Source organism: Panthera tigris, chromosome E1 (genome assembly GCF_018350195.1).
Source record: "Panthera tigris isolate Pti1 chromosome E1, P.tigris_Pti1_mat1.1, whole genome shotgun sequence".
In the NCBI taxonomy this organism is placed as follows: Eukaryota; Metazoa; Chordata; class Mammalia; order Carnivora; family Felidae; genus Panthera; species Panthera tigris.
In genome coordinates, this window is record NC_056673.1 from 35,069,973 (window position 1) to 35,092,848 (window position 22,876).

The following is a 22,876-nucleotide window of genomic DNA, read 5'->3' on the forward strand; positions in this document are numbered from 1 at the left end:
TCCAGGTCTGTAAATCTCATTGCTTACCATCCTCCCACCCGGGTGGGTGCTTACCCAGTGAGGGCATCAGCTCTGAGACTTCTCTAACTGGGGCTAGCCTCATTTACATCAGGCAGACAGATCTTCCTTCTTCCTTCTGCTCCCCTAACCAATCCCTGAAACTGAAGGGAAACATCTCATGGCCGCGCGCATTCTCCTAACCGCCAACCCGACTCTGCTCCTCGGCCCTAACTACTGTTCTCCCTTTGGACCTCTGGCCCCAGCCCCAGCCCTAGTGTCTTTGGAGCTGGCTGTGCTGTGTCCCTGCTTCTGGCCCTGCCACCTGCCTGGGTCGTGACCTCCCCCCCCACCCCCCCCACCAAAGGATGGGTATTATCGAGAGCCCGGGAGGAGGCTTACAGCAGGGTGCTACCTCCAATCCTCCCAGGAGTTTCAGCCAGTCTTGCCGCTGTGCCCTCCGTCTGGGGAGGAAGGCCAGCATTCACGGGCTGCAGGGGAGCAGTGCAAAGGCAGGATCACGGTGGAGGAGCCATGCCCCGCCTGAGCCCCGAGACACTGGCATGGAAGGTGTCTCTCACTCTGCCTTGCCCAATGCTAGTCCCCCCAGCTCCACACTTTGCCGGAGGTCCCATGGTGACTAATGCCCCACGAAGACTCTTCTCTTGAGCCGAGGTGGTGAATGCTTCTTTCCTCTTAGGGGTTAACCCTGCAGACAAGCTCAAGTGGGAGCACCTGGGAACCACACCGGGCTGGAAGAGAAGGGTGAACCTACCCTTTCAGTCTCCTCTTTCCAGGAGATTCCAGGGTGGGGCAGATGGAGATCTCCAGAGACCCTGCCCCACACCCCTCTCCTTTGCCCCCTCCCCACCCCCACGGCGAGAAAGGCAGGGAGCTGAGCGTCACATCTCCTGAGGAGAGCACTGGGAGGACGGGATGGGGAAGAAAAGAACAGTTACTCCCACGTGGTCCCCAACTTCCTGTCCTCCTTAGCACCCTGAGACCTGGGTGCTGGGTCAGAGCATCTCCAAAGATCCTTTACCAGAGGGTGGTTCACAGATGTTCTGTCCGCCCTGGCTCATCATCAATACATCAATGGTGGGATTTGGGGGTGTGGGGACCACCCCCCACCATCCCCCCCCCAACCCCCGCAGTGTCTGGGCTCACTCCCCAGTCACCACCCCACACAGCCAGAGGCAGACTCTCAGTGACGATCAGCTCAGATTTAGTGAGTACACGTTTGGGGGTAGGGGGCAATGGGGTCTTCCCTATTCAGGTAGACCCGGGGGTGGCTCAGAGCCCACACAGTCCAATCGCGCACGAAACAGGAGTGCCCTCTATGATATCTCGGAGCTGGCTGCCCAGCCAGGATTTGTATACCCCCCAGAAATGGGGTTCTCTCCGCTCCCCAGAGTGGCCCATTCTATTGTCAGGCACCTCCAAGCATTGACATGTTCCTCCTGGCAGCCTCTCACTTGGGATGGGGGTGGGGGGGTGGCCGCTGACACTTCTGACCGGCACTCAGGACAACAGAGGCGGCTGGTGGTGGAGCGGGAAAAGCAATAAGTTAAAACCAAGAACAGCAAGAGACATGGCAGGACGGATGGGGGCATCACGGGGGTCCCAAGAGTCTCTGGCTTGATCCAGGAAGCACTGGGGAGGAGGTGGCCGATGATGTCGTAGCTCCAGGCAGGAGGTGGCTCAGAAGGCTGGGTTGTCGATGCCCCTGGGCATCCCAGAATATTCTTCAGGCGTGGCACTGTAGGGAGGGGGCGGCTCCATGGGGGGCAGGACGGGCTTCAGAATAATCTGCAGGGGAAAGAGGGAACACAGAGTCTTCTCAGGGCCTGGCAGTGGCCGGCACCCGCCAAGTGCCGGCCGTGCGTGTTCGCCAGGGGGAGGGGGGACCCAATGGTGGCTGCAGGGCCCTCTCTAGGTCCAGAGGCCTGGGGTAAGGAGGGCCTCCCTGTAACCTGGACAATAGGGAGGTATGGCCAGCTGAGGAACCGAGCAAGGAGTGGGGCAGAGACACCTACCTCGCTGTAGGGGGGTGGGGGCTCAGAGGTGGACGTCCTGACCCTCTCTGGGGGGGCGATGGAGGGCGGCTCCGGGGGCCCCTGGTGATCCGCTGGGGGGTCCTGCTCCTGTTCTCTGCAGCTGCGACAGAACCGCTTAGCGAGACAGCAGATGCACAGGAGGGGGAGGATGATGAGGAAGGTGATGACGAAGATCCTAGGGCGAGGAACCATCAACATCTCCCTGAGTGTCTGGGCTGTCCCGGACCCCCCCCCCAGCCCCCCACCCCCGTGGGCGGGAAGGCCAGTCGCCCTGAGGACTGCGCCCGAGGAGCTGGCCCTGGGCTCACCTCAGGGGACTGGAGAAGAGCTCATACTCCTGGCAGCAGCTGTCACCACAGCATTTGAATCCTCTGGGGCAGGTGCTGGGGGAGCAAAGAGACGCTGCTGGTCCCAAGGTGGCAGGAAGATCCCGGCCTCCCCAAAACTCACCCATTTCCTGGGGCCCAAGCCACGCCCTAGCTGCGGGGCCCAGCGGGAGGACACCTGGCGCCGGGACCCAGGATCTGGCTTCTAGGCTCATCTCACTACTTGTGCCAAGTTCCGCTCCTTTCTGGGTCTCACTTTTCCTCATCCATAAAGTGGGTGTAATGAATGTTCTGTCAACCTCACTGAGCAGGGGTGGGGGAGCATGTGGCAGTGGGTGCCAGGGCACTCTAAGGAGATGGCTGGGGAGGGGAGCAGGGGCGACTGTCCCTGAGCTAACTCGAGGAGCCCTTGCCGGTGCCCATGGACTACGAGGTGGGAAGGACAGGGTGTTCCCGGAACACCCAGGGTTGAGTCGATGGGAACATTCATCTGCTCAGGGACCACCCCCTCCTCATTGTGCTCAGTCTTTTTGGCATTTATATATTAAAATTGGCACAGATGGTTTGCCCGCCCCACCCAGGGTGATGGGGTGGGGGGGGGGAGCCCTCAGAGAAGAGACAGCAGAGAGAGGGGTGGGGATTAGGCTTTAGACCCGCCCACAGGCAGAAGCTGCTTGGCTGGAGAAGGAGGGCGGGGCGGGGGTGGGATGGGAAACGCATTGGTGGGGGTGGGGGGGGGAGTGGGAAATGCGTTCAGGCTAGAAGGGCAGTGGGTGAGGATGATGGATGAGATGCTTTTCTGTCCCCCCCCCCACCCATGAAGGCAGACAGGGCAGGATTTGGGGTGTCTCTTCCTCAGACAGGAAGTTACAGCCCAAAGCCCAGACTTACAAGAAGAGACCACATTTGGCTGCAGCCTGCGGAAGAAAAGAGGCAGAGGTTAGGGGCCGTGAACTGGGGAGCTCATCTCTACCCACCCGCTGCCCAGGTGCAGAGGCTGCCGCAGGTTCGCAGCGGGTCAACCCCTTCCTGCTCTCCACCTCACTCCAGGTCTAGGGCTGGAGCCCCAGCTGACACCTGCGGCCCCAGCCCTCCTTTCTCTCCTCGCCACACCCCCACAACACCTCCACTCACGCCCAGGTCTGTCAGCTGGCGCCTTCCCGCCACCCCTCCGATCTATCTCCTTTCCATCTCCTTTCCGTGTGACCACGGCGGTCCAGGGCACCAGCAGCTCTCCTCCGCAGCACCCCCCTCCCCGAATCACTCCCCACACTGCAGGCAGGTTCGTCTCCAGCAAATCCGATCGCCCAAAGCCTTCCTGGACGCTCCCTTCAGTGGCTCCCTGTGCCAGGACCCCCGGCGATCAGCTGCTGCCCCCTTGCCCCCTTGCCCACACATCCGCAACCACTGGGAGTCCCCTGCACACGCCTGGCTGTTTGACACTTGCGTGTAAAGGCAGACCACCTTCCTCGTGCCTTCATGATCTGCATTCATCTTTCGGATCCCTGCCTGGCAGGGGGTGGAGGGAAGGAGGAGGGGGGTGGTTTCCTCGGTCTTTGAAGCCACCCAGATCCTCCTCTGTGGGCCGGGTTTCTCTCTCTCCGTTTCTCTTCTGCACCAGAACTATACCCATCCAGGCTCCAGTTTCAGAATGTAACCGGATTAATAGCAATTATGTGTATAAGCCCTGCCTGGAGCATTCTTTCCCCCAGGTATCCTAGCTCCAGCACCCCGTTTCTGCCCCTCTTACTTAAAAATTAGAGGCACCTGGGTGGCTCAGTTGGTTAAGTGCCCGACTTCGGCTCAGGTCAGATCTCATGGTTCGTGAGTTCGAGCCGCGCGTCGGGCTCTGTGCTGACAGCTCGGAGCCTGGAGCCTGCTTCGGATTTTGTGTCTCCCTCTCTCTCTGTCCCTTCCCTGCTTACACTCTGTCTCTCTCTCTCTCTCTCTCTCAAAAAAATGAATAAACATTAAAAAAATAAAAAAATAAAAAAATAAAAATTACGTCCACTCCCCCAAGGCACTCCTTTCCCCTCACCGAACTTCAGTTTTCTCTCACAGTCCTTACCCACATCCAACATACTACACAGTTCCTTTTAGCTTGTTCATTGTCTGGTCAGAAGAATGTAAACTCCAAGAGGGCAGGGATTTTTGTCTGTCATCACTGTTGAAAAACCCAACAGCCACAATATTGGCAGAATGAACGAAAAAGAGCCTTTTCAGACGACCTGGTTTCCTTTCCTCCTTGCTGCTCCTCAACTTGGGGGGGGGTTGGTGAGAGATGGCGGGGGTGGGGGGGGGATTCAGGGGTGGGAACTCCTTAACGGAGGAGAGGTTATCTGTCACTCTACCCTAGCCTCTGGGGACAAACAGCCACAACACGAGCATAAGAAGTCAACTTTGGTCAGACTACCGTGTCTTTGTACCTTTACTCGAAATAATTCAATCACATCTCAGTTGCTAACAACAGTAAAGCCAAGAAAACCAGTGACAACTAATGACTGTTGGGCTGATTCCCCTTTTCTGGGCTCAGCCGCAGGCCAGGCGGAAGCCTCCCCCCACCCCAAACCTTGCCCCCTGGGGACTGGAGCTGGAATCATGAATGAATACTCCCCCACCCCCACTCCCCCACCCCCCTCCCTCCGCAATGTCTGGCCCAGAGAGGGTGAGATCTTCACAGCACACAGGGGCAACTGCAGAGCTGGGGACAGACCAAGGGGGTCCAGGCACTCAGTGGGACCCTCTTCCCCCTCAGATTCCGGACCCCACTTTCCTGGGGCTTTTCTGGCTCCCAACGAAGAAGGACAGAACACAAAAAGGTTCAATCAAGAGTTGCTGTTGGGGAGGGCAGATCTCCCAGATTCTCTCCCCGCCCCCCCCCCCCCTTTAACCTGGGGCAGGTCTTGTCTGGGGTGGCTCAATCTGAGTTTTTTTCGAGCGTCACTGTGGTTGTAAAGAACCTCAGCTTCCGTACATGTGCAGCGTGGATATTATCAGCACCTGGCCCCTGGGGCTGCTGGGAGAAATCAAGAGGATGCTCAGCTTAGTGTTGGTACAAAGGCCTTGCCTAGACTAGGTGGAGAAGGAGCTCGAAGGCTTCGGGGGCAGAGCCAGGAGAGTCTGCACAGTTGTGTGAACGTGCCCTGTTCTGGGGAGGGGGCCTGGGATGTCCTGGCATTCTCTCTCTTTTTTTTTCTTAATGTTTATTTATTTTTGAGAGAGATAGAGCACCAGCAGGGGAAGGGCAGAAAGAGGGAGACACAGAATCCCAAGCCGGCTCCAGGCTCTGAGCTGTCAGCACATAGCCCTACGCAGGGCTCGAACCCAGGAGGCGGGGCTGGATCATGCCCCAAGCAGAAGTCGGACGCCCAACGATTGAGCCACGCAGGCACCCCTGTTGCAGGCATTTGTAAACAGAAGTGAGAAATCCCTGTTTTAGACCCATGTCAGTTGCCACGATAATCTGCCATCCCAGGAATGGACAGATTTCCTGCATCATTTTCAGAGTTCAACGGAGGAATGGGAGGAAGGAGAGGGTGCTTAATCCCTGCCTCAGGCTCAGAATCACTGATTCCAGAGGTCAACGCAGCCTTGGGTCAGGCAACCAGCTCAAGTCCTGCACAGACTAGAATCCTACCCGCGGCTCCTAGAAGGGGTGGAAGGAGCCTTCTCTCCCCTAAGGCACAGGCAGAGACACGGTCCCAGAGAGGGCCAGAGCTTCTCCCAAGGTCACCCAGCACTAGAGGAACAAGACAGTTAGGGAGACGGGCTGGCCGGGCGTCCAGACCTCAGTCCCGGCTAGTGCCCGCTTTCGGACTAGCGGGAGGAAGCGGGAAGGATGAGCCCAGGCTAATATGAGGGTCAAAGTCCCCACTCACAGACAGGCGCTAGGTGTCAGATGGTGGTGGGCGGGGTCCAGGGCCCTCTACACGGTCCCCCCACAGGCGAAGGAACCCAGGCTTTCTCAGGGCCTTCCTCCGCTGCCCCCACCTCCACCTCCCAGCCAAAAAGAGAAAGGAAGTTGCTAACTGTGTACGGTCACCAGGGAATCCTGACAAAGGAAGGTGGTGACGGCGCTCCAGAGGTAGGCCCCTGACCCACAAAGTTCAGGGCCCTGGAAGTTCTGTAGCTTACCTCCCAAGCGCTCACCTGTTGGGGGCCAGCCAGCAGGCTGAGCAGCAAGGTGGGTACGAGGCCTGGGACCCAGGTGTCGGACATCCTGGCGTGGGGGCCACAGAGCTTCCGTGTGTGTAGGGGGAGGAGGGGAGAGGCGGGGCCACGACCTCTCCCACGTCTCTCCACCTATGGGGCCCCGCCTCGGGCAGGGGCGGAGCTTAGGCACCCGCGAAGGGCCGGTCGTGGGACAGGGCGGGGGAGGGGAAGAAATCTGGGTTGGGTTTTAGGAGGTAGAAGAGGTTAACTGGGGAAAAAAAAAAAAAAAAAAAAAATTGTGGGGTCAGTGCTAGACTGCAGAGCCACTCCTTGCCAATCCCCGCTCCTCCACCCCTAAGTGAGCCCCGGCTTGAGAGGGACAGTGCTGCGCCTGGCCCGGGGCCGGGATGGGGGGTGGGGGGGTTGGCGGCGGGGCGGGGGAGGATGCCGGCGAAGCGACCCGCCCGCTGTAAGTCCCTTTCCACCTGGGTTTGCGGGGGGCAGTGGTTGCGGGAGAGGGAGGAGGCGGCTCGGGAGTGGATTGAGGGCATTGTATGGGGTGGGGTGGGGGGTGGGGATGTGTCACCTTCATTTTTGGCCAAGAAGGAGGGAGAGGCGGCCTGGTTGATTTCAGGAGCACAGCGCTAGTACACTCGCGTCCCCCGGCGTCCCCTGCAATCCTGGGAGGATGTGGGGACACACTTCCTCCATTTGACTTGGGGGAAATTAAGGCCCAGGGTTAAGAGCCGCGGCCGCTGGGGCCAAGCGGAAGCCAGGCGAGCAGGGGCGCGGCGAAGCAGGCCCATCCGGATTCCTTGGAAAGACCCCGCGGAGGCTGTCCCGGCTGAGAGCGCCGGATTCCGACCCTCGGCGGCCGCGCCCCGGCCCTCTAGGCGTCCTGTGCTTCCCGGCTCCGGCCGGCAGGTGGCAGCATCGCCCAACGCGGGATTCCCACGGAGCCCCACAGCGTGCGGCTGGGACCTGGGGCCGGGTCTCCCCGAGGGAGAGAGCTGGCTAGCGGGCGGCATGCGGGGACGCCTCGATGGGCGTTGGGCGCAGGGTGAGAGCCAGACACCCAAAGGCGGATGAGACTTGGGCACACCGTGCAGGAGTCGGAGAGATGGAGCCCGCCCCCTGGGGAGAGGGCGAAGGGGAGATGATGGGTGGGTGCTGCTCCCGGCCTGGGGAGACGCGGAGGGCTCCCGGAGAAGCTCGGTTCCCGGGTGCTTAGGCGTCTCCTGCTGGGTCTCAAGTCGGACTTTGCCACTGCAAACTATCCCCAACTTAGTAGGGACGGACAGACTTCCTCCTCGGACTGTCCTTTCTTTTTCTCTCACCGCTTTCTCTTTATCTCTGGCTCCCATCTCTGTCTTTAACCTCTCCTTGTGGCTCCCCATCTCTCTCTCTCTCTCTCTCTCTCTCTCTCTCTCTCTCTCTGTCCTCCTGTTTGTTTCTGCCCATCACTGTCTCCACGCGGTTTGTCTACATTTCCGCTTGTTTTCCCATCTCTGTTCTCCTCTGTTTGTTAATCACCGCTTGTCTCTTTTGGAGTCTGTTTCTCTGTGTGTGTGTGTTTCTTTCTTTTGTCTCTGATTTGGTCCTGTGTCTCCCTGACTGTGTTTCTCACTCACTCTCCTGGACTCTCTCTGTCCCTCCTTCCCTGTCTCTGTTTCTCATTATCTCTTGGCCCTTTTTTGCCTCTAAGGACAGAACCTTCCAGTCTCCTGATCCTGGTGGAATTAGGGTCTGGCCCCAGAAAATGCCCTCTATTTCCAGTTCCTGGTGATTCTGAACTTGGAGAAGGTCCTGGGCAGGGGCACCTCTTCTCTCCTACCCATGCAGTTGGCTCTGGCCCCAGCTAGCCCCTCTAACAAGTCCAGGGAGTGCTGGAACCTTCTCCCAGCAGCACCCCTACTGCTGCCTCCTTAGTGGGGTTGTTGCTCACTTGGGCTTCCCTCCTGCCCCTGCCCTTGCCCTGTCGCACCAACACACCTGGCCTAGGGTGTTTCACTGGGTCCCCTGCCACTCTGCCCAGGCTTGGAGACCTACAGAGTCGTGTCCTTTAGGGGAGAGAAAGATGGGTGAGCTTAAGGGAGGAGGGCATCCTGGTGGGGTTGGGGGGGGGCAGAGAATGGCAGGGCTGAGAAGGGGACAGAAGACTTGGAGGGGTAGACGTGAGAGGCTGTGAGGACTGACTAGGTGAAGGGGCCAGGCAGGCACCAGTGCCCTGAGGAGGGGCAGGAGGAGGGCAGGAGGCTGGCATGGCTCCCCTCTGGCTCTCTGGCATCCACCTGACACAGATCTAGGGTTGCCAGACAAAATACAGGATGCCCAGTGAAATTTGAGTTTCGGACAAACTGAATAATTTCTTTAGTACGAATATACTAAATATTCCTATGCAATATCTGGAACATACTTATGCCAAAATCTGTCGCTTCTCTGAAATTCAAATGTAACTAGATGTCCCGCATTTTTATTTGCCAAACCTGGCAACCCTACCCATCTTGCTAAAATGTCATAGGGACAGACATCTGAGAATGGCTACTCCACCCACCCCCTGCCCCACATCTCCCCAGTGGGAAAGTGAGGCTCATGGGGCGGGGTCCCGAGGGCATCTGGCACCTGCCCCTTGGGTATGCATTTTTTTTTTCATGACACCAAACTGCCTTTCTGCGTGCCTTCCTGCGGTTGGGGGACAGGGCAAGGGACCTGGAGGCGGGTGGTCCCAGCTCAGTCAGGCCAAGAACACCAAGCCCTGATGTCAACATCCATCATGGCTCCCAAGGGCCCCAGCATTCTTGGTGGGTGAGGTCGGGTGGTGGTAGGGGTGCAATGGGGCCCCAGCCTGAGCAGACAGGGGGCTTTCTTGTCTAGAGGTAGGACCGTCCGGCACAAGGACAACATCTGTTCAACACTTAATCTGGCAATGGGGGGGGTGGGGTGGGGAGCGTGTACATGCGTGCACGTGTATGCTCAGGCACGCAGGGCCAGGAGGGCAGGGAGGCCCGGAGACCTCAGGCAGTCTGTGGGTCCCTCTAGATTCCAGGCCAAATTCCATGTGGGGTTTCCCAAGAGCGGCCGAGTCGAAATGTCTTCATACTCGCTAGCTGCCTCCCCGGCCCATTCACCAAAGAACGAGCTGATTGTCTACATCCTACAAACGCCCAGCTGCAAGGGTCTTGGAGGTCAGCTGGTCCACCGGCTCCCTTCTCGGGGAAGCCAACCGGAGCCCCGAGGGCCGGGAAGGCCAAGCCACACGGGCTGTTGGGCTGAGTCAGGACCAGAACCAGGCAGGTCTCGAGACCCCACACCCAGAGGCAGCCCCCGAGCAAGAAGCTGCCCGGGGGGCCCGCTTCTCCGGATGAACTCCTGACAGGGGGGGTGGTTGGGGTGGGAAGGCTTGCCCAGCCCTGGGTGAGAGGGAAGAGCCTGGCTGGAGTTCTGATCGTCTCAGCCCCTCCCCTGTCCTGTGATGGCCACGGACACCCATAATGGCTTATGGCATTGGGCTGGGATCCTTCTTTTCAAAGCCTGCAGAACATTCTGTTCTAGCCCAGCTCTGCCGGCAGGGACAGACAGTATGATGCTGCGTCGGTAAGTCTGCCACTGCCGTGTGCCGTGTGATCCTCGTCAAGAAGCTTCTAACCTTCTCTTTGCCTCTGTGAACCCTGTGGAGGGGCGTGGGGGCGGCAGACAGGGCCTCCTTCGTCACATGGGGTCACCGTGAGGATGATGTAAACCGCTCGCTGTCAGCATACCGTGATGGTAAATAAATGTTAGCTTAATCATAACGAGCAATAAATGTTTAACTCCCGGCAGAGCAAAGGGGCCCCAAACTCCTTCTCTCCATTTCCCCTGGAGGCAGAGTGAGGTACCAAGGAACGAAGGGTCTTGCTCCTCTCTGAGAACCTCTCTCGGTCCCCTCTGGATGGGCCACCAAAGTCCAGCTACGGTCCCCCCCAGAACACCCGGCTCCTAGCCCCCTCTGCTGCTGGTCAAGTGAGTCTGGGCCAAGGAAGAGAGCGCGGGGCCCGTGACCTACCTCAGAGAGAGACCTAGAGAGTCTCCTGGAGACTCACAGGGGACTGGTTGCGGCCAGTTCTCTCCACCTAGAAACACCTGTTCCCAGACCCCCTCCCTGAAACCTCACAGATTCTCACCTATTTTTCAAGGCTCAGCTCAAGTACGACCTCCTCCTGTAAGTCTCCCAGGACTTGGATCTTACCAGCCAGGCCTTTTCTCTGGGCCTCTCTGCTGGCCCCTGGCCATTCTCCCTAGAAGATGTGTATACATGTTCTAATGTTCCCACCAGGCCGTGGGGGCTGGCCCAGTTCTGATTCATCTTTCATTTCCCCATGGTGCTTTGTTCCAAGTAAACACTGGTGCTGTTGTCACTGAACTGAAGCTGGTTGGGGGCCTCCCCGGGTCAGGGGCCAGATTTCTCTAAGGGGATAGGGAATGAAGTCCCCAACCCTTGGTAGGGGGCTCTCATTTTGGGGCGGCGGGGGCAGGGGGGGGGGTCCTGTCCCAGGCTGCCTGGCTTCTCATCTTCAGTGGCTGCGTGTTTTCGGGAATCCACTTCTGCTTCCCGCCCCCCACCCCACCAAGTGTCCACATACCCTCTTAAGTGGGTAAGACGGCTCCCTAGGGATCAAGCAACTCCCACAGGGTGCGCTGCAAGGAGGGCCTGGCTCGCTGCCCACCTTCCAGGAGGAGGCAGAATGCACGTTGGGTCGCCAACAGGAATGCTTGGCCATGGAACCAGGATCTGAGCCTCCTTCCCAGCATTCCTTTGGAAACTGAAGTCCAGCCGTCCCTCACGCGCCCAGGGTGGGGAGATGACTTCTAGAGTTGACCTCGCGTCTGAGCCACCAAGCTGGGGGCCAGGCGGGTGGAGGGAGGCGTGCCACCTGACAATTAACGGTGCAGGGAGCTTATTATCCTAATGAGCGGCTTGAGGAGCTCCACTAACACTCACCTGCCCGGAGGCTTAGCAGAGACAAAAACGGCATTTGGGAGCCATTATCCTTCCAAAGTGTAGGTTTCCGGGGCACAGCCAGGGGTGGGTGGAGAGAGAAACACCTTCAAGTGGTGGGGTGGAGTCAGGGTGAAGGTTGAGCCAGTGAGCTGTGGCTGTCTGGGGTGCAGACTGAGCAGAGCCACCAAGCCCCAGGTGGGAGGGGACGAGGCAAGACCAGGGTGAAGGTCATAAGACCCCCCTACCCCAGCTCTGGTCCCCTCCCTCTAGGGTTCCTTCTCCCCAGGGCTTCCCTGCCCCTCCCCTTCCCTGCAGCCCCACTGCCACCCACACTCTGTGTTGACTGTTTTCCACGGGACCCTGCCGCCAGAGAGAAGCGAGGGGTTGGGGATCCCCTCCTATCTCCCACTTTCTAACTCTGCTCTGGTTGGCCGGTTGAAAGAGGGCTCTCCTGCACCGGCTCGTGTGGCTGCCTCTGTCTCAGATCCAGATGTTGCCGGTCATTGTAGGCAGACTTCAGAAGAACTTACCAGTCCCAAAGAAGCCGGCAGTTCTGGGTGGCCGGTGGAGGGGGGTGGGGGGTGCGGGAGAGAAGAACTGCTCCGGCGGGCTGGCCGCATGGAGAGGAGGGCCTCTAATGGGTCTGGGGGCTTAGACTACAGCGGGGGAGAAGGCACAGCCTGAGACATCCCTGAAGCGAATCGCTTCTTTGGGACGTGGGGTCAGGCAAAGAATGAGGGAGAGCGGAGGGGCGGGAGAAGTGAGGTGGGCAGCGATCACATTCTTCCGCAGACCCTCTAAGCATCCACATCATCTGGCCCCCAGCCGAGGACAGACTGGGCCCCCACTTGTGTGCACGCGCCCACGTGTGGGCGCGCGCGGTGGGCCTGCCTGTACATACACGTGTACACGGGGATGCACACCTCCCGGCTTCCCCTGCTCATGCGGCGGCCCCCCACTCACCCCCCTCTCCCGGCCGCTGCCTTATCACCAGGCCAGCCTTTAGGGGGCGGCCTCCAGGATCCCTTCACCCCAGTGGCCCTGTTAGCACCTCCTCCCTCCCTTGTTAGCGCCTCCCAGCCCCCCTTCCGCCTCCAGCCCCTGTTGTCCCTGGAGAGAGGCCCCGTGGCCGGCAGCCCAGTTCTCTTCTTCCCACTCGGTCTTCTATTTTCCCGAAGCTTCCTTCTCCTCCCAGCGCCGAAGCCCCCTGCCCTCTCTGGCCTCCCTCATCCACGCGGAGAGGTCCTTTCCTGAACAAGGGAGGCTGGGGGATGAAGTCAGAGCCCCTACAGTTGAGCACACCCTTCCCCTCCAGGCTACGGGCCACAGTGTGCCCACCGGCCTCTCCTGCCCGGAGGATGGGAGGGGGCAAGTCTGGGGCCGAAGCTAAGTCCTGGTGCCAGTTGTGCCACCGTCACCAGGGCAAATCACCACCCTGTCTGCAGCCCTGGCGGGGCTGGGGGTGGGGTGGGGGGGTAGAAATGTCTTCTGCCCCCTGGCTCTGGGACCGCTGTGCCCAACCTGCGCCTGGGCTGCCGAGTGGGACAGGGTGGTCCTGTGCCTGGAGCCAGGCTGTTAGGCCGCCAGGACTGCAGGTTTCCTCTACTGAAGGGCCCCTTCCTGGCCGGCTTTGATGTGTCTGCGAGGTTAGTGAAGGATGTTTGGCTTAGGGGCCCCGCGCCAGGATAAACTCCCTCTGCCTGCTGGGCCAAACCACTGCCTCCTTCACTGCCTGGCTCGCCCGCCTCCCCCGGCCTGGGGCTTGGCCTCCCCCAAGGCCAGCGCTGTTCTGCCCCCTCAGTGGGGTGGGCACCAAGTGGCCAAAGTTACCGTCACCTGGGAGAGGTCCTGTGGTCAGTGGACGTCCTGTTGCAGAGGCTGGCACTGGAGTGCTGGCCTGCCTGCTAGGTGATCTGGGCCCTGGCCCCGGGCGGGGATGGAGGGGCTGGACCCCAGCTTCTGTCGGGGGCGGGGGGGGGGGAGTGAAATGCAGTTTGGGGGAGGGGTGTCCACGTGGAGCTGGCTGCACAGGCTTCAGCTCTTCCAGATGTGCTGAGGCTCCAGATGTGGGGATGACTCAGCCTGGAATGGGGAGGGGTGGGCGGTCCATGGGGGGGGGCGGTGGATGACAAGCAGGGGGAAGTGAGGCCCCCTGAGCCACCGCCAGCTGCTGTTCCCCTTCCTTTGGAGCCCCCAGACCGGGCTGGTGGAGTGGTAGCCGCAGGGAGCTGCCCAGATGTGCAGCCCGTGTGCAGATGGGGGAGAGGAGAGAAGTGAGGTCCCAGGGCCAGGGGCCCAGCTAGGAGGTCGCCCAGAGACAAAGAGGCAGAGACAGAAGGTGGGGGGGGGGGGGGAAACGCAGTGAGTGCGGAGGGAGTGGGGAAGGGAGGTGCGAGGGGGATAGAGATGGGGGGGAACGGGACTGAAATGTTAGACCCCTCTTGGTTCACCTGGGGGCGTGGCACTGGGAGGAGGATGTGTGTGTGTGTGTGTGTGTGCATGTGACTTTGCTGCTGGAATGTAGGTTATATGTGGGGTAGGGGGTGTCGGGGTGAGCATCGTGTGTCTGACACCTATAAGCTGTATTTGTGAGCTGAGTCGTAGAAGATTCCCTGTGTGTTGGGTGTGGTGGGCTGGGGGTGGGGGTATGGTCTGTGCGGTGGAGAAAGAATGTGGACACTGGGTCTGTGTAGTGATCGGCAGGGCGGGAGGCTGTGACAGTGTTCTCAAGCTTGGGAAACCACATGTGCCTTTGGGTGTGGAGGGTCAGTGGTGCCTCGAACCTGGGGAGCCTAGAGGTGTCCAGGCACGCTAGCCCGGGGCTCCGAAGTCCTGGGGCTTCCTCCACCTCCTCCAGCCTCCCCGCTTCCTGGGGACGGGTTGGGAGGGGACTTCCAGAATCCTCAGAGCTGCTGTTTCTCCTGCCGCTCACCCCTGGCCTGGCCCCGCGTGATGGTCTCTCGCAGGACAGCTGAGAGGCCGCTGAGCTCTGGGGGTGGGGGGGGGGCAGAGCGAGACCCAGGTTTGCAGCTGGGCTAGACGTCCCTCCAGGCACCTCTCCCCGAGCCCCGCAGTCCTCGCCTCCGTTTTTGGCCTCCAGGTGCGTCTGCTGGCCGCGCCTCTGGCCGCTCCCTGGAGAGCCCCACCTGTGCCAGCTGCCCGTGCCAGGGTAAACAGAGCACTAAGTGTCTGAGCCGGTGCCTGCCGCGAGCTGGGCACTGCTTCTCCACTCGAGGCTCTGCGGTGGTTTGGGTGGCCTCCTCCAGCTAAATGGCAGGTCTGACGCCCCGGGCCCCCCCCCCAAAACTGTGTTTTCGGGCCTGGGGACCCGGTAAACGGACGGAGAACCCAGTTTAATAGGGAGGCGACGCGTCGCCACCTGTATGGGCGGAGGGCTGTTGTAACTCGCTGCCCTCCGTGCTGCAGGGGTCCTCATCTGTCCCCGGCAGCCTTGGTGGGATCCTCTATCCCCTCCCCCTGTCCTCCGGACACAGTAGTACCACACCCACTGCCGGATCCCTGGGCCATGTCACTCTCTCCTCCTAGGACTCAGGCCTGGAAGCCAGCTCCTCCGCCGGTGGGTTCTCCTGCTCCTTTACCCCTCCTCCGCCCCCTTCCTCTGCAACTCTCCCCTCCCCTCCTCTGGGGCTGAGTCCCCAGTAAGAGGGGCCACCTGTTTACCTGTCCGCCTTCTGACCTCACTGCTGCCCCCTCCCGCAGGGCAATGGAGAGGGAGGAGAAGCCTCAGCCCCCTCGAAGCCCCTTGAGGGGCAGTTTGTAGGGGTGGGGGGGAGGGGGTGTGGGCAGGGATGGGGCATGGAGGAGCAGCGGGAGAGTCTCTCTCCTGGGGTGGCCTGGAGGCCCTACACCTGCCCTCCCGGAGAGCAGGAGCCAGGGGACAGGCCACCCAGGAGAGGCCATGTCCTCCCAACCTCCGTGTTGTCCCAAACCTCGGCGCTTCTGCGTCTGTCTTTTTCCTTATTTCTGTTCCTCTGTGTGTGCAAGTCTCTGTCTCCCACTGTCTTCTCCAGTTCCTTCTCTCTTGCCTCTGCCCTCCCCTCCCTCCTCTGTACTCCGCGAGGGGAGCGGCCCCAGTTCGGGACCGGGTTCCCAGAATGGAAGGTGGCTTTTCCAGGGAGGTCCTTGGCCTAGGCCTGGGGTCTCAAAATGACCGCATCCAGCTTCCCACTCTCTTTGCCAAGCACCCCCACCAGGCTCCCCCTGTGCTTGGGGTCCTTGGGGCCAGAGCAGCCTTGTCCTTGCTGGGTGGGGGAGGAAGGGGTGCCCATCCTCAGAACTGCTCAGTGGGCAGCTAGGGAGCAAGGACACCTCTCTCTCTCTCTCTCATTCGTGAGAAAGCCGTGCTCTGGGAGGCTGCAGTCTGGGCCCCTTTGCTAGGTGACCAGATGCCCGCTGTGCCCACGATCCAGATATATGCCACTGCCTGGGTGTAACTGTTAGTCGCGCCCCAGAGTATCCTGATGGGGCCCATAAATGATGTCCCCATGCCCGGTCAGACCCTGGAGGGTCTCACAGCCTCCCCCACCCACTTCACCCTCCCGGGAGAGCCGTGTAGCCTGCTTGGGCCTCACCCACCCAAAGGCAACCAGGCCAGACAGCAAAAAGGGGAGCTGTATAAATAGCCATTTGGGGGGGAGGCCCCCCCCCAGCATTGTGTGGGGCGGGTCTGCTTGCTGGAGAGGGAGGAAGGAGAGCTGTGGTTGCCCCCAGGCAGCATGTAATTTAAGATTTATTTTGGGGCACTCTCTCCAGCTCGGGTGGGGCTGAGGTTAATTTAAGGGTTTAATGGGGTGGGAGTTTGAGGGGAGGGGGGAGGGAAGCCCTCCCCCTCAGGCCTGGCTGGGAAGGGGGGTTCCTTTCCAAGATTGCCGCCACCCTCGGATCCCGGGTCCGTCTGCAGAGACCTTCCCGGACCCGCTGCACCTGCTTCCTATAGCCTGGGCTCCGGCTCATGGGTCTCAGCCCTCCTTATGCCACCAGGCACCAAGAAGAGGGACTGTGATGGCTGGGGTGTGGGGGTGTGGTCAGCATGTGGGCACTGCCACAGAGGGCCCTGCTGCAGGGTCCTTGGGCTGGGGAAGCAGCCATTCCTGGGAACTGAGAATCTCAGCTTTTGTTCCCGGATGCTCCGTTCTCTGTCCTTCCTCAGAGGCGCAGGGCTCCCAGTCCGATGGAGGAGACGCGGGCTCTGCCCACAGGGAGCCCTCGGTCACAGTCTCTACCCTCAAAGACTGGCCAGTCATTATGTTCCTCACAACCCCTATCATGATCTTAATTTTTAGTCTTAATTTGTTTATGGCATTATAGTCTGTGTCGCTTCCTGGAATTTATTTAAACTCTGGGATGTCAGGGACTTTGCTCTGTCCCTCACAGTATCTTCAGCACTTGCCTAGCATGGAGTAGGATCTCAGATATTTCCTGAACGAGTGAATGAATGAATGAATGAATGAGTAGGGAAACAGCACCAGATCGGTAAGCCCCGGGTCAAGAGGCAGCAAAGTCTGACGGCTTCTCCCTTGGCACTCCAGGCCCCTGTGATCTGGCCCCTTCACCTTGAAGCCTCCTGCCCCCCCTCCCCGCTTTGGGGCCACCAGCCACCCTGAGCTACGGGCTGCTGTGCACATGTGGACCCCTTTCCACCTGCACACCCCTTCTCACCCTTCCCTCCTCCTGTGGCTCCTTCTGCTCCATGGCCATTCGACCAAATCCTGCTAGTTCTTCAAGGTCCCAGGCAGAGTCACCTTTTCCATGAAGTCCACGAGGGCCCCTCTGCTGGGTCCAGACAGCCACAGCTTGTTCTCTGGGCCTCTCCTCTCAATCGGCACGGGCCTGTCAGGCCCTTGCTTCTCTCTCCTTTAGGCTGTAGGCCCCTGAGCGCCAGGCTGGCCTGGAGCTGGCCTGGAGCCTGACCCTAGGGCTCAGTCGAGGAGGCTATGAGCTACCCAGGAGGTCAGATTGGGATGTGTGCTCCTCTCTGCCCCAGCTTCTGGATCGGGGTGACTCTCTGGTGAGAAGTGAATGTGATAGTGTATGTTGTTGGTGGTGATGGTGGGGGTGGCGGGTGATTTCGGGAGCCAGGGAGGGCAGCCAGGCCCCAAGTGGGGTAAGGGTGGCGTGGAGTTTCTCTGAGAAAGATGTTGAGCCTCGGGTCAGAGAGGAAGAGTGAGGGGAAAGAGGGCACATGGGGAAGAGGGAGGGGGCATTGAAGGGTGAGGGTGGTGGGGTTTAGGATGGGGGTGCTGTGGAACAGAGAGTTGGGGGAGGCTGGGGTCAGGGAAAAGGCAAAGGCTTCTTGGTCCCTAGACCGTATGTCCCTTCTCGGGCCTCAGCCAGCTTCACCTCTGGCCATTGGCCTTCTAGAAAGCCTCCTCCTTCGGGGGCTTTGGCGGCCCCTTCCTGTCCCAGTTTCCCACCTGCCTCTTTGTCCTACTCCTTCTCCAGCTCCTTAGCGGGCTCTGTCTCCTCTGTCTTCCCTCGGGTGTGGGCCTGGTCTCTTCTCTCTGCACCGTCTCCAGGGACCCTTCACGCATCCAGCCCACCCGGAACCATCCACTCGGATGCTGCACAGGTGTATCAAAGTCACCACGTTCGGCAATAAAGCCCCTGGCGAGATGGTCAAACCAGAAACCCAGGCGCCAGCCCTTATCCCTCTGCCAATCTGTCACCAAGTCCTGTGACTTCTGCCTCCTGAAGCCCAGTCTGGCTACCTACCCCTTGCCACCCTGCTGCCCCTGGCCTGGGTCTGGCCACTGTCACCTCCCACCCGGACCTCTGTGGCAGCCTCCTGAGCGGCCTCCCCACCTCCATTCTGACGGCTCTCCAGCCAGTCCTCCACATGTCACCCAGAAATCTTCCCAAAGCACCCATTTGATCGCGTCATCCTACCTGCCCACCCCCCCACCGTAGGTGCCCCTGCATCTCCCCCTCCCCCACCCCTCCCCCCCACCGCCCCCTGTCAGCCTCTACACCTGCAGCTTCTGCCACACCTGCAGCTTCCGTCCTGGGTTCTCTCTCATCACTGGGCCTTCGCAGGGATGCTCCCGAGGCCAGCCACGCTCTTCCCGGGGGGCTCCTCCCAGTTAGCACTCAATCTGGGACGCGTTTCCTGATGCTCCGCTCAGCAAGCTTGGGTCAGGAATTTGCTTCCCAGGGCTGCCGCAGCCTTGCGCGCCCCCACCACGACGCTCACGTTTGCACCGAGGGCACTGCACTTTGCTCCTTGCTTCTGGAAACTCTACTGGGGCAGAGACCCTAACTGCCCACGACGAGGCGCGGCACGGGCAGGGTAGGTGCCCAGGAGCTGCTCGTTGATGGAACATGCATTCAGGGGAGACTGACAGGGCAAGGAAGAGGAAGACAGAGGGCTTCCTCCCAGGCTAGGCAGGGAGGTGGTGGGGTGGGGAAGGTTCCGGGAGCTGGTGGCCAAGCAGGAGGCCTCGGTGGGCCCTGGGGCTCCAAGTGGAGGCTTCCCTGGGCCTGTGCTACGTGTCCCTTGGAAACCGATATCCCCAGGAGGCACAAGAATCAGCAAAGGGCTCCAGCTCCGGGCCTCTGCAGCCTGGGATGGGCCCAGGCTGCCCACCATCACCCACCAGCATCTTCAGCAGCAGTCCGGGGCCCCAACTAAATGAGCCACACACAGATAAGCCCAATGTGTCATCCCACTTCACGGCCAGGCCCGGAGGTGGGGTGGGGGTGGGGGAGGATGCTGTTCCCTGGCATCCGGGGGCAGCCCCAAGTGGCGATCTCTCCTGGGAACTTGTAAAAAACGTTCACAGGCCACTTTGCTTCCTACCCCCTACTATGCCCTTGCATGTTTTAATATGAAAAAATGCTTTAAATCACTTACCCTCGGGGGAGGGGGGGATGCACACTCTGGGGCGATGAGGCAAATGATCAGGCCTGAGCTGTTCTTGCCCTCTTCCCGGGTCTGGCAAGAGCGCAGACCGGGAGCCCCGGGGCCCGGGTCCTAGGCCCCGCTCTGCACACACTGAGCATGGCTGCGGCACACAAAGTGGGCGGTGGGCCTGTAACGCGTTGGCCGAAGACGGTGGCCACCGTTAAATGGAGCAGTGGATGTGAGGACCTAATGATTCACACATGGAACCTTAGGTGCCAGGCTGGATGTCTGGGAGCCTGGCCCTTTCTGGGCACCCCCCACCCCGCCGTCGGGGACGGCAGAGGCAGAAGGAAGCCTCTAGGCCTGTGGCCCCTGCCCGGCGCCGCCCCCTCCCACCGCCCCCCAGCTTCCCGGGAGCAGGCTGGAGGCTGGGGGTCCGGGCAGCGGCCGCCCCCTCCCTGGCCGGAGGAAAGGGTGAGCTCACCCTCTGGCCCCAGCAGCAGCAGCAGCAGCAAGCGGGTAGGAGAATAATTAAAATGCCAGAGGTTAGGAGGTGAAGTTACAATGGAAAGAATGAAACCCAGCGTTGCCGCCACTCGCTGCCGGCTGCTCTCCCACCCCGCTCGCTCTGCCAAGCCCACATTTGATTTTTATTTCGGGAGCCGCCAGCACGGCACTTGGGAGGGAGCAGAGAAACCTCACTCCTGCTGGCCCTGCCACGTCTGGAGCTGGGGCTGTGCAGGGGAGGGGCTCCTGCCCCCCCCCCTCCCCCAGGAAGAGCCTAGAGGGCCCTCACCCCTCTGATCTGCTTCCTCCTGACTTGCTGTGTGATCCTGGGGGAAGTTACTATCCCTCTCTGGACCTCCGTTTCATCTGTGAAATGGGAGGGTAGGTAAGAGAAGCAGGTTCAAGCAGGGCTCCACAGAGGTGTCCAGAGGCCTGGGCACGGTCCTCCCCAGGCCACCCTCTCCCCGGGGCACATCTCTTATCTGCCCCCTCTGGGGACTGGGGAAGTGGGGGCAGCTGCTGGCCCATCCTCTGAAGAGCACTGAGCCCCTTCTTCCTGCAGACGGGAGTCTCGGGGGCCAACTCACATTTTCCTGCTCTCGGCTTTCTCCACCGCCCGTAATACACTCCAGATGGTTTCTCCATCCGAAAGCCGAGGCAGCAGATTCCAGAGGGAAAGTGGTTGGGCTCCTCTCTGGGCTCCTCTTTCCATCAGGCTGGAAAGGGGGCCTGGGTGAGGGACTGGAGTGGCTGGAAAAATGGAGTGGGGGTGGGTGGGAGATCTCCCCAGGTTCCTCTCTGCCAAAGAAGGTGCTGGGGACAGTGGGAGAGACTGCGGGGCAGGGCTGAGGCAAGGGCATGGCTCCAAGCACCTCTCAGATTCCTGAAGGTTCTTTCCCTGATGGGGCAGCTCACCAAGAGCCGTTCAGGGGGCTCCGGGCCCCGGGGGAGGAAGGCTTGCCAGGGTTTCCAGGAAAGAACACCATCCAATGCGCCAGGCACAAGTGGGTTCAAATCCTGACTCTGCCACTTAGAGGCTCTGCAAACCTTGGCCTCTCAGAGCCTCAGTTTCCTCCCCCTGTAAAATGGGGATGGCTGTTGCTGCTTAGGGTGACTGTGAACGTGACCTGGATAATGCACAGAGAGGCTTCCCGTGTCCTCAAGTGTTCAGGAAGGGCCCGGTGGTTGTCTGGGGAACACTCTGAGCACACAGCTTGCCTCCCCTTTAGGAAAAAGCCCTGTTCTAGCCTGACTCAGCTCCCTTTTGCTGCAGCTTCCCAGTGGTTCCTTCTAGGACACCAAGGGGACTTGAAGTCACCCTTTGGAGGGTGGCTTTGGAGACAAGCCGGGGAGAGGGTGCTATGGGCCTGAGGCTGAACCCAAGCCAGTGCTGGCCTCCTCCCAGGCCCCGCCCCCTCCACCTCAGCCTTGCAGGACTGAAGCCTGGGCCTGGAGAGCCACGTAGAAGCAGAGGGGGCTGAGAAGGGGGGACAGTCTCTCCCAGCCAGGCCCCGCCTGCCCCTCAACTTCCCCGCCAGGACAGCCTCCCAGCCACGCTCGCCTTTCTCCTCTCGGCCTCAGCTGTACCAAAGGGAGAGCTTTGATTTTTCCACCAGAAGAGCCAAGAGCAAAATGAGAAACAAATCCAGCCTGGGGCTGCTGGTCCCCCCCACCCCCGCCCCACCCCTGCCTGACCCGTGGTGGATGGAGGGAGAGGGAGAGAAAGCCCCCAGCCCCTTCCCTACCCCCTCTCTCACCCCCTACCCAGAACACTGGTCTGCTCCAGTATCCCTGAGGGGGCAAAAGGCCTAACTGGGGAGGGGAGGGAGGCAGAGGGGAGGGACCCTCACTTCCCCACACCCGCCATGAAGCAGCAAATCTGGGGCTCACACTGCTCCCCTCCCCCCGCCCTGGAAAAAAAATGAGAAAAGAGGCTGCCTCTTCACTTCCTACAGGGAGGCTCTGCACTGGGACCATTATCAGAGGGGAAGGGACAGTCACTGCTCTCAGGTGCTCCCTGTCTAGACAAAGAGATGGGACCTCCAAGTCCCCTTCCAATTAATAACGCCCCCCCCCAGGTCCTTCCCCTCCTGGAGCTCCCCCCTGCCGCCACACTCTCCCGCCCTCACTGACCCCCCCACGCTAGGTCGATATCCCCCCCTCCCCACTGCATCCGGTTCCCTCTCTCTCCTTCCCCCCCCCACCCTGGGCTACCCTTCTCTGCGGTGAGCTCACCTCAGCCAGTCCGGGAAAGAGCCGCATGGAGACGCACACAGATGCAGGCGGAGACCCAGCCAAAGTCCCATACACCTGGCAGGCCCGAGCTAGCGTTTCCTCCCCTCACCCTATGAGGCGGTTGGTACCCCATCCTGGCCAAAGCCCGCCTCCCCGGGCTCGGGGCCCTGCACTCCTGCCCCAGCTCCCCACCCCGGTTCTCCCAGGGCTGCCCACACATCCCATGCTGGAGCCTCCTTCCCATCCGCCCACATATGCCCACATATGCGTGCTGGTGTCTCTCACCACCCTGCACTCCCGAGCCCCCACATCACCTTCCTGGCGCTCTCTTCCCTTCCGGGCACACTTCTTACAAAGGCTGTCTTCGCTGCCATTGGGCTCACTCTTCAGCCTGCTCTGATCTGGCTTACCGTTGGGACCCTGGAAGGGACTCTGTCTGGAGAAGGAAGTGAAGTTCTCTGTGGGAGAAGAGGCCATCAACCAGACCCTCCACCACCTGTCACACACAACGTCCACCTTTCAATTAAAAAAAAAAAAAATTTGCCAGGCAGCTGTCTTCCTCCTCCTCCTCCTCCTCCTCCTCGCCCCTCTCTTTCTTTTCCTCTTCCCTTCTATTCCCTTCCCTTTAAGCACAGTTCAGTCCAGAAGCCTTTAGGTAAGTGGACCAAGGTGAATGTCCCTTGGTGGGGGGTGGGGTGGGGGTGTGTCCGGCAATGGTTTCAGAGCTCAAGTGAAGTAAGGAGGGCTTTCCTGCTTGGGGGGA

The 22,876-nt window shown here is 60.4% G+C and overlaps 1 protein-coding gene across 1 annotated transcript; it reads right to left on the minus strand.

Moving 5' to 3' along the window:
- Window positions 1-1,246: 1,246 nt before the first annotated feature.
- Window positions 1,247-6,614, minus strand: TMEM92 (transmembrane protein 92). Its single transcript, XM_042967240.1, has 5 exons — window positions 6,530-6,614; window positions 3,272-3,297; window positions 2,363-2,437; window positions 2,034-2,229; window positions 1,247-1,806 (listed from the first exon to the last, which is right to left on the minus strand). The coding sequence occupies exons 1-5, from the start codon at window positions 6,596-6,598 to the stop codon at window positions 1,699-1,701; spliced, it is 474 nt and encodes a 157-aa protein (XP_042823174.1). The 5' UTR covers window positions 6,599-6,614; the 3' UTR covers window positions 1,247-1,698.
- Between the last annotated feature and the right edge of the window lie 16,262 nt (window positions 6,615-22,876).

Excerpts from the sequence above, each read along its gene's own strand:
- TMEM92 (XM_042967240.1), bottom strand. The coding sequence starts at position 6,598 with ATGTCCGACACCTGGGTCCCAGGCCTCGTACCCACCTTGCTGCTCAGC. Across the intron at positions 3,298-6,529 it reads TGCTGGCTGGCCCCCAACAG|GCTGCAGCCAAATGTGGTCT; the intron begins GTGAGCGCTTGG and ends TTTCTTCCGCAG. Across the intron at positions 2,230-2,362 it reads CTCTTCTCCAGTCCCCTGAG|GATCTTCGTCATCACCTTCC; the intron begins GTGAGCCCAGGG and ends TCCTCGCCCTAG.